Consider the following 16,996-nt stretch of genomic DNA (forward strand, 5'->3'; position numbering starts at 1 on the left):
CTCTTGATGTTTACCATAATGACCACATTTTAGATGGCTTTTACTTTTTACTGGAGGGAGGTCCAGTGGATGGATACTTGATTAAGGAATCAGGAGACATGATTTGGTCTTCCACTTCTGTCATTTATTTAATCCAGTCAATCGATTTCTTCTTGCATCAGTTTCCTTCTCGGTGATATGAGGGGATTGAACTAGATGATCACCAAGGTCTAATCTAGCTCTAACATTCTATGGATCTTTGGGGCTGTATTTTATCTGCCCAGTAGCAATTCACTGGGAGTTGTTGACACTATGCTTAGCTAGTTCAACATGTAAAGAAGAGAGGTGAAAGAGAAAGTGTTCTCTTTCTTTTCAGTTAACATTTTACCTGAGCCATGGGATGTTATTGAGTAGACAAACCAAGGTACTGACCAAAAAAGCTCCCAGTGTATTTTTTCCTGGCTGTTAATTTGTCCACAGAATTTTAGTCCTCTCATTACCCTTTCTTGTATTACTGCATGTCCTCTAGAGAGCAAAAACTGGTTTTTAAAGAGAGGTCAATGAAAGGAAAACTGGTTTTGATGAAATCCAAGGAAGGGGGGAAAAACAACATGTCTATACCAACAGAGAGGTTTCTTCTTAATTTTTTCAACCCATAGATTTTTGTTTGTGTTTTTTTTGTTTTGTTTTGTTTTTAAAAGCCAAGTTTTAAACCTGCTCAGACTTCATGGTTTCTTGGTTTCTAATTAGGCTCAAATCTGTAGGAAGTTGAGTTCATTTTCCCTTGGAAAAATTTCCCTTCCTTTTCTAAGAATGAAGGTTTTAAGAAGGTTTGTTAGGAGAGACTCACAAACTTCTTGGACATCAAATAGCTGTTACAAAACAAACAGCATTTTGATGAGCTCAGTGTAAATGAATCAGAAACATATGGATTGCATTTCCCTTTAAACACTCATGTTGAACTCAAACATTTAAAAAAATAGTTTGAGGTGTTCAAACCCATGACACAGCTGGGCATTCCCATCTCTAATTTTAGTGGGATGAATTTAATACATATGTTTCTGATTCATTTGCAATTATCACAGTCAAGTGTGCATTTTGAAGAGCTGTGTGATGCTTGGGAAACCTGAGTCTTTTAAAAGAAATTCATAATCTCCCCCCCACACCTTTAAACACAGTGAGTTATATCTTTCTAATGTCAAACCAATATCCAACATTTAAGATTTGCGGCAAACCTTTAAGCTTGAGATATCTGGGGAATCTTGAACTTGACAAAATACCTTTTTAATATAGATATGGTCTCAGAAAGAGACATTAACAAAGATTAGGTTAGATTGGTTTAATTCCCACTTTAGCATCAATATCTCTGCCCTCTACCACCTCCCATACCTACAGTACATCTAGCCTTTCACTTAGATAAGGTTATGGAACTATATGAATATTATCTTGAACTAAAAAAAGAAAGAAAGGGAGGAAGAAAGAAGGATATAGTTTTTCTCTTGTAAGGAAACTCCAGCATTGATGTAACGTGACAAAAATAAATTCATAATATAGATAATTAAGACATTGTAATTACAAAACATATATGTAGGTATATATGTATTTATCTTCTTTAATACTTTGAATGATTCATGCTTTCACTGGTTTGGACACTCCCTCTACAGATGCAGGCTGTGGTCCTTTCACATTTAATGAATTGCTATTGCCTAGATATTCATCACCTAGTGGTGAAGTTCCTGGTGATGAACCTTTAAAGACCTTCTTGGCTGGTCTTCATCTGGAAACAGTCTTTCCTTGACTCCTAATAAAGTCCTTTCTCTCTTGTTTTCTACTGGTCTGACCTCCAAGAACTCTGGGTTACTTCCAAAGAGCTATGAGATAGCTAAGGAAGAATTTAGTGTAGTATGTATACCCACAAGCATATGCAAATATACACAATATATATGTACATATATAAGAAACACACATATACATGCACATATGATATATAATATACATGTATATACAAGTAATGCAAACACATTTTAACAAAATTAAAACACAAGTTTTAATTATTATTAAATCTCAGTTCTCTAATTCTGGGCTAGAGAGAACACAATGCTTTTTTATCATATAAGATATATTATTCTCATTTCTCTTACCATTTAAGATATTATAGTTGGGATAAATGCTTACTCCACCACCTCATAACTTCTTTTAAAAAAATTATTTATTTTATTCTGAACTTAAGAAAGAAAACAATCATTTCCACAACATAATAGAATAAAAGAAAAAGATGATTGCATACTAAACTGCAAATTGGTTATGTATAACTTGCTATTCCTTTTAAATATATAATACAGTTATCATGTAACTTTTTTCCCCCTTCTCCCCTTCCCCTAGAGATGGCTACCATTAGACACAAATATGTACATATGTGTAAAATCATTCTATACCTATTTCTATTTAATAATTTTTTTTTCTCGATGCAGATAGTGTCTTCCTGTATCTTTTGTAATTAATTTGGGTATTTATAACAGTCAAAATGACACAGTCACTCAAAGTTGCAAAAGAATGTTCCCATTGCTGCATACAGTGTTCCCTTGGTTCTGCTCATTTCATTCTTAATTATTTCTTGCAAGTCTATCCATGGTTTTCTAAGATCATCCAGCTTATCATTTCTTTTAGTATGATAGTATTCCGTCATGATCATATAGTACAATTTGTTGTGAGAGCACACGATGGTAACCTATCCTATGTGTTCTAAATTCTGATTCTCTTCTTGGACCAGGATTTTTATTTAACATATTTCTCTAAGATATAGTCAACACTTTATGCCTAGCTCCTTGCTGCGTCATTTTCCTGTGTGTCTGTGTCAAAATGGCACTTTTGCTCCATCTCTTAAAAAATGTCCATGGTCATATGTTTTCCCTTTATTAGTAGGAGTAAATGCTTTTCTTAGAACCACTTCATTTCCATGTGAGAGAAATTTGTGAATTCTCTTTCTATGTCTAGGAGAATAAGTTCATATTTGGCATATAATACTTGGTGTCAAATTAAATATGGTAGGTATTTTACTTATATCATTATTATACCATGCTAAAGGAAATAAAAACAAACATGTAAAGAAAGGCAGCTCAGAATAATATTTCTATTGCTGTTATTCAGTCCTGTATGATTCTTCCTGAAGCCCATTTGGGATTTTCTTGGCCAAGACATTGGAGTGATTTGTCAATTCCTTCTCCAGCTCATTTTACAGATGAGAAACCTGAGGCAAAAGGGTTAAGTGACTTGCCCAGGGTCACACAACTAGTAAGTGTCTGAGGCCAGATTTGAACTCAGGAAGATGGGTCAGCCTGACTCCAGGCCCAGCACTCTATGCACTATTGGTGCCACCTAGGTGCTCCAGAGTAAGAGAACTTTTTAAAAGTCTTGTAACTATGAATGAAGAAAATTTGCACCTCTACTGCTTTTCCTAAAAGCAGATGGTTGAAAGGGAACTGGCCTTGTTGTCAGGAAGACCTGGGTTCAAGCGCTACCTCTGACACAAACTCAATGTGAGATCCCTGGCAAATCACTTCAGGGGACACATTAAGAAAATCTAACTTGTAGAGCAGGTGTCAACCTGCTTCATTGGAGGAGATGTTTTCATGAGGAAGCTCCTCAAACCAGTGAAATAGCAAGTTATTCCCAATGCTTCTTTAAAACAAAAACAAAAACAAAAACAAAATAAAACAATAACCTAGAACCAGTTGCTATGCATAATATTTGACCTAATATCTTGACTAGCAGAACATAAAATATGAGTAACTTAATAAATAGCTCCAAATTCCCTGTGGGTTTTACCTGGCTAGCAAACATCAAATCTCAGTTATGTATGACACCGTATTTTATTGATTTCCAGACACAACCAACCCTACAGTTATTATAGCTTGTGAAGTTTGGTAGTCTAGACTGCTGAAATGTTCATGATATTTTTGAAAAAAAGTATTTAAAAGTAGGTTTTTGCTTTTCACTAAATTCCCATTTATTAAACTTCTACACTTTTGACCCTTCATAGTTATCATTATATAAGGTCTCCATTTATCTAGATATTTTGTTATATCTTAGATCATATCTTCATTATAAAAGTAAGATGGTGGAAATTATATGATAATCAAAGATATTTAAATTGTTTAGATTAGAAATAGATTAGAATGTTTAGATTGGAAAAGAGAAGACTGAGAGGAGACGTGATGGCTGTCTTCAAACATTTTAAGGACTGTCATGTGGAATCATAGATCATGAAATTGCAGACCTTCAAGAAATCACCTTGTTCAGTGTTGGGGAACCTTCAGCCTCGAGGCCACATGGCCTGATCTAGCTCAGCACCAGAGATCTGGAAAATAGAATATTGAGGCCTAGAGAGGCTAAGGGACATGACCAAGTTCAAACAGAGAATTAGGGGAAAGACTGGGACAAGACCCTTAGTTTCCCAGTTCAGTGTTTCTTCTGTGTTTCTACAAGAGACTAGGACCAGTGAGGAAGAACTACCAGAGCAATTCAATGATTGAATAGATTACCTCACAAGGTAGAAAAAGCCTTGTAACTGGGTGTGCTTACTCAGGGACTAGATAAACTATCTGGTAAGAATAATGTGGAAAAAAATCATACCCTGGGTTAGAGGTTGGACTAGCTGACTTTTTGAGTTCCACCCAACTTTAAAATTTATGGATTAAAATTTTATAAACAACTAATTTAAACATTTCGGTCCTGGTTTGTCCAAATTGTCTGTGCATACAGAACTTTCAATTCTCAATTTAATACTTATATCAGGGTAAAAAGTAATAGTTCTTTTGCAATATATACTGGCACCTAAGTTGATTCAGGTGATATTAAAAACATCTTATCCATCTAATGACTTTTGACTTTTCTCTTATTTTCTTGGTTTTTTTTTTTTGGACGGGGGAAGGCAAGGCAATTGGGATTAAGTGACTTGCCCAAGATCACATGGCTAATAAGTGTTAAGTGTCTGAAGCCAGAATTGAACTCAAGTCCTCCTGACTCCAGGGCTGGTGCTCTATTCACCATGCCACCTAGCTGCCCCCAACCCCTTGACTTTTCTATGTGGTTGTACCATGTAGTGAGAACCTGGGAATACCTGGGATGCTTTACATGTGTCCCTGTATTCCTGTGTGTAGATCAGAAGTATCAGATATTTCATTCTAAGCTTTTTATCTGCCCAAACCATCTTTGCTATATGGGGCTGTTAAGATTGGAAAATCCTAAGTAAGTAGGGGCCTTGCACAAATCAGAAGTAGAAGAATGGAAAGAAAATCCTTCCCCTTCCTCCTTTCCTCCCCTCCTCTCCTCTTTCTTTCTTCTTCTTCTTTTCTCCTTTCTTTACTTCTTTCCTTTCTTCCTTCCCTCATTTTTCTTCCTCCCTCCCTCCCTTCTTTCTTCCCTTTTTCCTTTTCTTCTTTCCTCCCTCCTCCCTTACTTTTTTTTTCTTTTTAAGCAATCGGGGTTAAGTAACTTACTCAAGTTTACATGGCCAGTTATTTCTGGGTGTGATGCTGAGTATCTGAGCCCAGAGTTGAATCCCAGGTCATCCCTACACTGGAGCCAGTGCTCTTACTTGCTGAGCCACCTGGCCACCCCTAAGCAATTGGGGTTAAGTAACTTGTTCAAGGTTACACAGCCAGGTGTTTCTAGGTGAGTGCTAAGTGTCTGAGCCTGGATTTGATCCACAAATCATCCCGACAGTGGAGCCGGCGCTCTTACTTGCTGTGCTACCTGGCCGCCCCTCTCCTCCCTTACTTTTCTTTTTTCTTCTATCCTCTCTTACCTCCCTCTCTTTTTCTAACCTCCTTCCTTCCTTCCTTCCTTCCTTCCTTCCTTCCTTCCTTCCTTCCTTCCTTCCTTCCTTCTTTCCTTCCTTCCTTCTTTCTTTCCTTCCTTCCTTCCTTTCCTATCAGACTTCTTAGATCTCCTAGAAAATAGGAAGCATAGTAAGAAGATGAGAGCATTCGTGGAGATACTCACAATTAGTTATAAAGGGTCTTCAGGAACAAATTAAAGAAAAGTTGATCAGAGAGAATAAGCAAAGATTAAAATAGAAGAAAAAGTCTATTCCAGTCAACAAGCATTTATTAAATGCCTACTATGAGTCAGGCACCCTGCTAAGTAAGCATTGGGCATATAAAGAAAGGCAAAAAGAATCCCTACTCTCAACAATCATAGTTTAATGAAAATCCCAAGAGGAAAAGGAAGAGACAAATATGGTTAACTTTCTCGTAAGACTTAAGCAAATTAATCATTATTTTGATTACATATTTTTGTTGTTGTTGAGTCATTTTTCAGTCATATCTGACTCTTCATGGACCCATTTGGGGTTTTCATGGCAAAGATACTGGAGAGGTTTGCTATTTCTTCCCCCAGCTTATTTTACAGATGAGGAAATTGAGGCAAATAGGGTTAAGTGACTTGCCCAGGGTCACCAAGCTAGTGTCTGAGGCCAGATGGAATTGAGGAAGATACATCTTTCTGAATTTAGGGCTAGTACTCCATCCATTGTGCTGTATTATATACTAGGCAGGGGTGTACTAACAACTAGTTCTACAAACTATTTACAGATACAGTAGAACTTTGATTCCAGGTCTTTATGGTCTTTGAAATGAATAAGTAAAGCAGGGTAGTTGACAATTATTCAATGAATTTGGTTTGTGCAGTTAGTTAATATAAATGGTTCAGGCTGTCCAAGTCTATTTTTAACTCTTATGGGCAGTTTATATGAGAGGAAAGGCCCATATGAATTCTTTTTCAACTCAGAATTCTGTATATCAGAGAAGTCTGAGATTTCATTTGCCCATGGACTATCAAACTGATAGGATTTTTAGATATGAGAGGGATCATTTTATTAAACTTCATTTTATGGATAAAGACACTAAGAATGGGGTAAGTAACTTTCTACAGTGACATAGTTCATTGACTATATGGGAGGGAAATGTCATAAAATAAGAAAAACTCATTTGAGGGAATATCAGTAGTTGAGTTTCTAAACCAATTTTGCATAAATTCAGTAGCAGATTTGTGGGAAAATTAGTCAGCATTAAAAATCCTGATTAACATCATACAGTTGAACTTTCTTCAAATGGGGAAAGGAGTATTGGATGAAAGGGAATAAAAGAAGGGAGAGGGAAGATGGGAAGAATAGCTGACTGGACCCAGCGATACATCGAAGTATTGCTGGGTAACTCAGTTGACAAATCCCTTTCACCCCCAATGCTGCTAGTCCCTTTACACCCATGTCAGGTCCCATTGCTGCTCTCATGGTTTCCCACACACTTCCCCTTTGTTTTCTTATAGCTAAGAATTCATCCCATCATTTCCAGGAATCTTTATTTAGAAATTAACTGTCAAAATCAGGCCTAGACAAGAAAGCAGGCTTTCATTGTAAGTTAAATTGTGGACAAACTTCCCCCTAAAGCCAAAATATGCACTCCTTTTACAACTGTGCCTGAACAGCCTAAATTTTGCAGCAACCTCTCCAAAATATCTTGCCAGACCAAAGTGGTTTTGTTGTTTAGAATAGTGCGCCTTGTGACCTTATGCCTACTCAATATAGACATAAATGAACAATCTGAATTATCTTGATATTGGGGCAGGGCCAGTTTGATCCCCTCTTTCTCAGGATGAGATTTCTTCTAGGCAGTATTGTTTTGCTGGCCTTCAGGTGAGACTTTGGATATTTTTGTTCTTTACTTTTGCAAAGCATATTAAAATTTGTTCTTTCAGAAAGCAAGCACTCTCACTGTACTTCATTGCTGTTTTTGTTTTTTCCTTAAGACTGAAATCCCACGAAGCTTTATTTTCTGAGAAGTCCTTAAATAGTACCATTCACCTAGTGGATATTCAGCAAATACTAACTGTTGATGACAGTTTGATTTTCCTTGCATTAGATCTGCTTTAAATTGTATGTTTAATGTTGAAAAATTATTTTCTCTATGGCTTTCTATAAAACAATTATAGCCTTAGGTCTTCTTACATTTGACACAATTCCCTTCTATGCCAAGGAGCTTTTTATGTGACTTTTTAAAGCAACATTATCCTAATTATTTGAATTATACATTACTGTAGTAAGAAGCATCTTGGGATACATAGTATGAAGGGGTGCTATACTTAAGTGGTGACTAATAGTTTTGGCTAAAAGAAAGGTGCATGCAGTTAACTAGCTAATAACGTTTTCTCTTGTAACATTTCCCCACTTATAATGTTTACCTTTCAAATAGTCTACTGTGCACATGTGCAATGTTTCCCACTTAAAATCGTTTCCTTCTTAGAGTATTTTACTTTTTTATTTTTTTTAGGTCTGTTGGAAAAGCATTATAAAGGGATTTCCCTGAATTATAAATATGAACATATGACTTAATAGTCTGCATTTGCTGACTTTATTTCAGGAGAATTGATCTGTTCCACATTTCAGCAGATGTGGAGCATTCTATGGTAACTTTCCAAGAGTGTGTGGTGGTTTGTCTTCTCTTCTATTGGTGGGGGAAAGCAAATTAAACACGATTATTTGCCTTTGGCCTATTAGTCCATCATGATAACATTAGTTGGCTGAATAACTGCCATCCCCTGGGGCCTGCAGAAAGAATACAGCTTAGAATGAGATTTTGGAGGGTTCATGGTGATATATCACTCTTTGTAGGATAAAGGAATCATTCCCCATTTTCTTCAGATAAAATGTTTAAAAAATAATAAACTGGTTACATGGGCCCTTCACTGTTCCTGGTTCAAATCCCTTCTAGTTAATGCTGTCACTAAGAACAATGGACTTGTGTATATTTCAGGTTACAGGCAGAACCTTGTAGGAATCTTATTTAATTATGTGATATATTAATGTTATATTGATTATGTTATTGCCTGTAAATCCAGTTGCTTAATAAAGCTGCAGTCATTTTGCAATAAAGTTGTGTTTGCAGTCAATTAATGGGTGTCTGGGGGCAATGGGTTCTGCAGTGGGGGCTCTGGTGCTGAGTAACCTATGAGAAGAGGTACAACATGGACTGAATAATGAAACTGAAAAAGTAAGAATTATACAAAAGTCTGGATTAAGGAAAAGGGCGTGTGGGGGGGGGGGGAGGGAAGGAAATCCCTAAACATTTATTTTTAACACATCAGACTCCAGTACCAGAACATTTATGTATGGTTTTCTTTAAGGTCCAACTAAAATGCAGCATTGTGTGAAGCATCTGCAACACGAACACAGGAGAGGATAATATTTGATTTAAAAAAATACAAGTAAACGATAACTGCCAATATTGAGACCATGTGAAGGCAAAGGAACAAAGCATACTTTCATTGCTAATCATGTTAACATCAAAGTTTGAAGAGTACATTCGCCCATTCAGAGGAAATGCCATCACACTTCTGACGATCACATCTGCCACTAATATCATCCGGCATGTGGTCTTACTTTTATCTCTCTACCAAAATTTCATGTCATGATTTTAACATCTGATGCTAAATTCAGGTCACTACAAAATAAGTACAACTTTTTATTCATTTTCCACTTTCATGATGTGTCCAAGATGTGTGTTCTAACATCAGAGCATGTAATATGAATTAAATATTAAGGTTTCTTCATGATTACTATTATTTTTAATAATGTTCCATAACAAATTGGAAGTAAAGCATTCCCTAATTCAAATAGGGTATTGATCCTACCCATAAATGAAAGTCAATTGAAAATTCATATACTGATTTCTGGAAGACTTATATTTTAAGTGACATTGATGGCATAAGCTTAGAAATTATTGGGGATAGTGCTGTAAAACTCTAAAGTACATGAAAGCACATAATGCTAAATATTTCTTTCATTATAGGAATAATCTCATAGAATACATTTTCTAATGGTGTGAATCTTTACAAACACGTACATTATAGTAAAAATATTCAGTATTTACGTTATGCAGATTTGATCCAAGATTTATGCTTTCAGGTTATTGTTTCTTCTCCATACCAATCTGTCAATAAGATCCAAAGAATGTCAGCTTGATTTTTTTGTGATCATCACATAAGTTTTAACACATAGCTGTGATTGAAGACATGAAATTGATCCAACACTTTTAGATTCTTTTTATGAGCATTAAACTAAAGGTAATCTAGATTGTATACTTAGAACTGAAAACGACTGAGAAATGAACCTCCTTATTTTACAGATGGGAGGAAGCAGAAAGAATGAGTGATTCGCCTAATGTTACACAGGTAATGACTGGCAAATCTGGGATCTGAATCCAGATCCTCTTTGCTCCCAAATCTCTCTCTACTACCTCAGAATGGAGGTAAGCCAATTATTTTAGAAAACTTTAACAATTCTGTCACTCTACAAACACTTAAGGATAACTCTGATGTCTTGGTGAGCATCCCCTTAAAAAATAGACAGTAATGCCCAGGGACTATTTGTATGTGGTTGTACTTTTGAGATATTTATTTACCAGTGCTCCCAGAAATCCATGCATGGTCATTATTTGAATTTTTTTTAACATTTTCCCCAGTTACATGTAAAAACACTTTTTAATACTTTTTAAATTTTGAGTTCTGAATTCTTTCTTTCCCTCCACTTCTGTACTCATTGAAAAGACAAGCAATTAGGTTATATATGTACAGTCATGTAAAACATATTTCTATATTAATCATGCTATGAAAGAAAACACAGACAAAAATCATTAAAAAATGAAGAAAGGAAAAATAGTATGCTTCAATATACATCGAGACTCCATTAATTCATTTTCTGGAAGTGGATAATAAAGTCCTTTAGAATGGTCTTGGATCTTTGTATTGTTAAGAATAGCTAATTCATTCACAGCTGCTTATCATACAAAACAGGTGTTACTGTGTAAAATTTTGCCCTGGTTCTGCTCACTTCACTTTGCATCACTTCATGTAAGTCTTTCCACTTTTTTCTGAAAGCATCATGCTCATTATTTCTTATGGCACAATAGTGTTCCATCACAATCATAGACCACAATTTGTTTAGCTATTCCCCAAGTGATGGGCAGTCTCTCAATTTCCAATTCTTTGCCACCACAAAAAAAGCTTCTATAAATATTTTTATACATATAAGTCCTTTCCCCTTTTAAAAAATCTATTTAGGATGCAGACCTTATAGTGGTATTGCTGGATCAAAGGGTATGCACAGTTTTTAGCTCTTTGGGCATGTTTCCAAATTGCTCTCTAGAATGTTTGGATCAGTTCACAACTCTACCAACAGTGCATTAGTATCTCAATTTTCCCACATCACCTCTAACATTTGTCATTTTCCTTTTCTGTCATATTAGTCAATCTGATATGTGTAAAGTGGTACCTCAGAGTTGTTTTTAATGTGTGTTTTTCTAATAAATAGTGATTTAAAGCATTTTTATATGACTATGGATAGTTCTGATTTTTTCATGTGAAAACAGTTTGAATTTCAATTATGAATATTATAGATACTAGAAATAGCCCATTTAGTGCAGTGGAAAGAACTCTGAATTTGGAATTAAAGCAATTTAAAAAAAATTCTACATAATTTGCTTCTGCACTTTTCTAAATACTGAGTTGACCCCTATCTTCCCAGCCCCCAGCACCATGCAAATCATCGTTGTTCCTTAGAAAAGGGCTGCCATAATGCCTGTGACTACACTACTGGTACATAGTACCCCAAGGTGGGACAATTCAACTTTTTGTCCAGAGGTAGCTTCTAACACAAGGGCAGCAACAGCAGCCACAAGACCCATACCTGTGGCCTGCACCTGGATTAGAGCAAGATTACTACTGATCATTTTTTTTTTCTGCTGCCTAGGTTCATCAATGATTCCAACATTAGCAACTGTATTATCTATCTATGAAATAAAGGGGTTGTACTAAGTGATTTCTGAGGTCCCTTTTAGTTCAAAGTATATGTAGTTCCAAGATCTAGCATTTAATAATGTACAGAAATATCAAACAACTATACAAAATAGAGTATGGAATTCATAGAAAGAAAATGATAGCTCAGTCTAAAACATCCAAGCATTTATTATGTGCAAGGCACTGTGCAGAATACAAAAACAGCTAAGGCATGTGATGGGTCCTGTTTTCAAGAAGTTTACAATTTATTGTATTGAGAAGATATAAGCATATAACAAACTAATTAGCAATCCAAGATTTAAATATTTTTATAATGTGTCATAAAGCAATGATAATTAACCCAATGAATGATATCAATAATAAATGATATTGAATGTAAGCACCTTGAGGAAGGACTGTTTCCCTTTTTTATTGGTCTTTGCATTCCCAACAATGAGTCAGAAAGATTTATTTTACTGAGTTCAAATCTAGTCTCAGACACTTAACTGCTTTTTGACCCTGGCCAAGTCACTTAATGCTGTTGGTTTCAGGTCCTCATCTGCAAAATGATTTGAAAAAAGAAATGGCAAATCTGCCAAGAAAACCCCAAATTGTGTCATGAAGATTCAGACATGACTGAAAAACAGCAGTATGCATTTATAAGTTCTATCTTTGTGCTTATCTGTACGTCTATATAAAAATGACAAAATCAGGGATGGGGCATATTATTATAGGGTAATTTTAAAAATAAATTTTCTTCATTGTAAACTTAATAATCAGTATCAACACAAGTATCTCCATAGAAAAAGGATAAAAAAGAATTGTTTAAAAAACTAATTGGCAAAAAGAATATTTTCCTATTATTTCTCTCTAATTATGACTAGAACACCTTTTTCCTTGAAACTTAATCATGACAAAAATTATGCATCATTTTCAAGGTTTTGTTTAGCTGTCTTTTGTCATGTAGCTGGATCTACAAAATAGCTTTCTTTTATTAGGAGTGTACTTGCAAATTCAATAGTTATAGTTTTATTATAAGAAGAAATTAATAGGAGAGATAAATTGAGTCATTTTATGAAGCTAATTTGTAACCATGTATTCTATCCACTCACCCATAGTGCTTATACTTGACTTTAGGTGATCATGCATCTTTCAAATTCTTTTTTTTAAATGCAAGTTCTTTAGAAATTGAAGAAAAAAAATATGCTTACTATATATTTTCCAAAACAAATTCTTCCAAATTTGCAAATGTCTTCTTCACACACAATTATAATTTTCCCAGCAATGAAAATATTATTCAGGCATCAGTGAGGTTTCAGGTGACAACAATGCCAAGGTAACTTTATTCCAATGGAAACATTATTTTAAAGAACAAAAAAGTTCATTAATATATTTGTGTTTCAAGTCTGAATTTTAATTAGGTTAATAAAGAACTTTCTGGAAGCTTTGGCTCACAACTACTGAATCTGGAACACCACAGACAGAGAAGACACTTCCTGACTGCCTCCAATTAATATATTCTCTCTTTGCTTAATCCTATATTCCCTTAGTCCACTCTCTTTCTCTTTACATTCGGTTCTTTTTTGTAGTCTCCCAGAAATGTCATCACAGTGTAAGTGAGCACTTCATTTGTTTTCCTCCCCTCCTCATATGCCCCCCACAAAAATCAGGCCCTTATCTAGATGTGAGATTACTCAAATTTATGTGGCATCTAATATTTGAAAAGCAATTTAATTTGGAAGACCTTAATAGCCTGTCTCTGAACTCAGAAACTCCAAATTCTATTTCTCTCTTTGCTGCATGTTTAGATGACCTTATTGAATAATCACATCCTGGGCCTCAGTTTATCCAACTGAGAAAACAGGGCTTTCATCCTAGTTCAATGGGGGCATTGTTAAGATTAATGAATGAGTTAATGACTGTCAAGTGCTTTGTGCTCTTAGTGAAAGGTGCCCAGCTTGGAGAAAGGGCAACAGTGTTGTTGCCTCTTAAAAGAAAGACACTGATCTTAAGTAAATGAAGCATCATATTCAAAAATACAATGAGACCCAGATGTTAGCAATCAAATGGGAATATAAATCTTAAATTTAAGCTTAATGGGGTAAGTGTCTAACTCAGTAGCTTTGAAGTGTTCCTCAAAAAATGTTTCCTCTGCCTCTTCTACTCCTGTTCTAGAACTAGAGGGTACTTGGTAGTTATTACTAAAGATCAGTCTTGTCACATTCCCTTAAAGGAAGCTTCACTTTACCTTAGAGTATTTATCAAGTGTTAATATAGAAGGATTTAGGTGTTTTTATTTTTTTAGCTCTCAGGCATGATTTGGTTGTTCTTTTGTATTATTACAATCCATCGATTCTTATGGTTAAATCTTAACCATGGGCATGTCAAGCAGACCTTAGAAAAATATTAAGCTAAAAGTTACTTTTCTTCTCTTCCTTTTTTTATAAATAGGAAATCTTAAGAATCATTAGCCTAATCATTTTATTTTATTTTTTTTTCTACACCTCTAAAGATATGAGCATTGGATCTTTCAAAATATGTACCAAACCTATCACTGTACCAGAAATGACTATTAAGTAAGTAGTAATGGATAGCAATGTCTAGTTTAATTTGTCATATTCAATTAGTATATAGTAGGTGACCACTTCTCATGTTTGTTTAGTTATTTCTATGGTCAAAGACTCCAAAATCTGAAGTTGCTTTTTTTTTTAAGTTACACTACTATATATTGATTGCTTTTTCCTTTTTAAGAAACCCTGTTCAAAAAAAATGGTCCCCTAGGTCTTTTAGCATACAGGGGATAAAATCAGATTTCACAGCTGTGCTAACATAGGTACAGACCATTTTCTGTCTATATTAAATACAAAACACTACATTAAAATAACACTAAGTGTCTGACTTGGCTGACAAAAATCCTTCTAGCTCTCCCCACCAAATCACACATAGAAATAAAAACAACTTAAGAATCATGCCAAAAGGAAAATAAAATCACTTTTCAGAGAAATGGCATAAGATTCAAGCTTTGTTGGAATAGACTAGAATATGGCTGGAGGCCTTATGACATTCCTATGAGGTAGGTGTGGTGTAGCGAGTTGACTGGAGATTTCCATTAATGCTAAATTGGTCAGTGAATTTCTCACCCTTTGTCCTGAAGAGTTGCTCACTTAGATATACAATTCCAATGAAGTCATCCTTCTTTCTTTGTTTATTATTCTTTGTTTATTGTACTACATGCAACACTAAACATAATGTGGGAGAAATGAGACTATGGAGAAATAACTACGTGATGTTGATAGTCAGTTAGAAAATTGAAACTTGAAAATCAAAGCAAATAATTCAGGACTTTTTTTTTTTAATTCCAGATCTCTGCTTTTACTGAGCTTCTGCTCAATACAATGGAAATTCCCTAGATGACCCAAGAATTCCTGATTATCCATGTAAAATTTGCTCACCCTAACTTACTTTTGCAACTGTTTCCATTAAAAGACAGAGGAAATATATTGCCGAGAATTTCCAAAAACTTCCTTTTCTTCTTGCATTTTTTTCCTTAGTGGGAAAAAGTGTCATTTAAAGGTAAAATAACCAAATTGTAGACTCCTCAAACATCGAATTTATTTTATGGTGGGCATCTTGGAGAATCTGCAATGTTTGAAATATTTTGAATGAATTCTAAAAGATGTAACCAGTACATCAGAAAAAGGGTACCTACAAAATTCCTGAAATAGAATCTGCAGTTAAGAGGGTCACCTGGACACATTTTGATATGTTGTACTCTTGAGTTGCATCAGACATTTAGTAGCTGGACGACAAAGGGAAGGTCTGGTGTGCCAGCCACTGTTATCATACAGTGATTGACCTTTCAAAATGCATGAAAAGTCAACAGCCTTCTAATCATCTATCAATATGATTTCAGCTTTGAATTCTCTCCCAGACCTCAGGTACTGCATCTTAACTTGTGTCTTCTAATCCTTCAGAAATGGTCTTTCCCCTAAGGCAACAACACTAATTTTGAATTTTAAACCCAAGGGCAACCCAGGGGCATTTTTCCTATTTATAAAAAAGGAAGAGAAGAAAAGTAACTTTTAGCTTAATATTTTTCTAAGGTCTGCTTGACATGCTCATCTGTGGGTAACTATATTTAACAGATAGAAAATGATACATAGGGAATAAAAGTAGAGATAAATATCAAATCAATGCACACCAGTTACATGGTACTTCAACTGCTGTTAATTCTAAAGGTTTATTCTCAGTAGGTTTAGGTAGGAGGCATATAGAAGTTCAGTACGTTAAATTCATTATATAAATCATTTTTTTCTATTTACATTAAGGGAATTCACTGCTACTAATTCACATTTTATTGATTCCAAGAATGGCCAAAATAGATGGATATGGGGTCAATGATAGCTCACAACAGATACAATTGTGAGTTTATCCTTTATGATCTTTTACTTTTCAAAACAGAGTTTTATAGTTTCTAATATGGTGTTGCTGTAGAGCACTCTGCTTAAAGCACAAAGAGGTTTTTTTTTTTTAAGTTAATGCCTTTTCAAAAATGTCCATAAAGTTTAAAATTCCCTGGTTTTTGGTTTGAGAATCCAGGTACATATTTTTAGTAAATGTGCATACTTAAACTCTATTTCAATCATGCAAAGGTCAATTCTTTGGAATGAAATGGAGAACTCTAATGAACACATTGAGGTCAGGAAACACACTATATGGACATCCAAGGAAAAGGTGATATGACCTGGATTGAAAGGCAGAATTTCCTTGGTTCTTTAAAAATTGGGCAAATTCTCATCTGGAGAGGAAGCATGATTTTTTTTTCTTTTGTTATTTTTGAAGATAAGAACATGACACGTTTAACTCCTCAAAATCTTTTCTTTCTTTTTTTTTCATTTTTCAAATGCTTTATTAAATTCTGATTTACATCATTCATTTCTGCCAGATTTTGAGTTACAAATTTTCTCCCCATTTCTCCCCTACCCACTGCCCCAAAATAGCAGCCTCACAGGATATCCCCTCCTCCAATCTGCTTTCTCTCATATCTTCTCTCATACCCTTTTTGACTTTTCCAGTAGGGCATGGTGGATCTCTATGCCCCAGTGCCTGCATATCTTATTTCCCAATTGCATATAAAATAGTATATATATATATATATATATATATATATATATATATATATATATAT

At 34.9% G+C, this 16,996-nt stretch overlaps 1 protein-coding gene across 4 annotated transcripts in view; it reads left to right on the forward strand.

Annotated features, from left to right (window-relative positions):
* Positions 1 to 16,996, forward strand: part of IRX1 (iroquois homeobox 1) — a 199,586-nt gene that overhangs the window by 19,555 nt on the left and 163,035 nt on the right. For 2 of the 4 annotated variants that reach the window (XR_011166190.1, XR_011166191.1), the window contains exon 4: positions 10,161 to 10,283. Coding sequence is in view for 2 of the 4 variants with exons in the window: in XM_069076833.1 (XP_068932934.1) it covers positions 10,161 to 10,206 (46 nt within the window). In the remaining 2 variants the exon portion in view is untranslated. The remainder of the gene's footprint in view (positions 1 to 10,160; positions 10,284 to 16,996) is intronic. The other 2 variants (XM_069076833.1, XM_069076835.1) reach the window with 1 other exon arrangement.

The sequence above is a fragment of the Petaurus breviceps genome, unplaced genomic scaffold (assembly GCF_028583685.1).
Source record: "Petaurus breviceps papuanus isolate PSGF00001 unplaced genomic scaffold, PetGlider_PUasm1.0 151, whole genome shotgun sequence".
NCBI classification, from domain to species: Eukaryota; Metazoa; Chordata; class Mammalia; order Diprotodontia; family Petauridae; genus Petaurus; species Petaurus breviceps.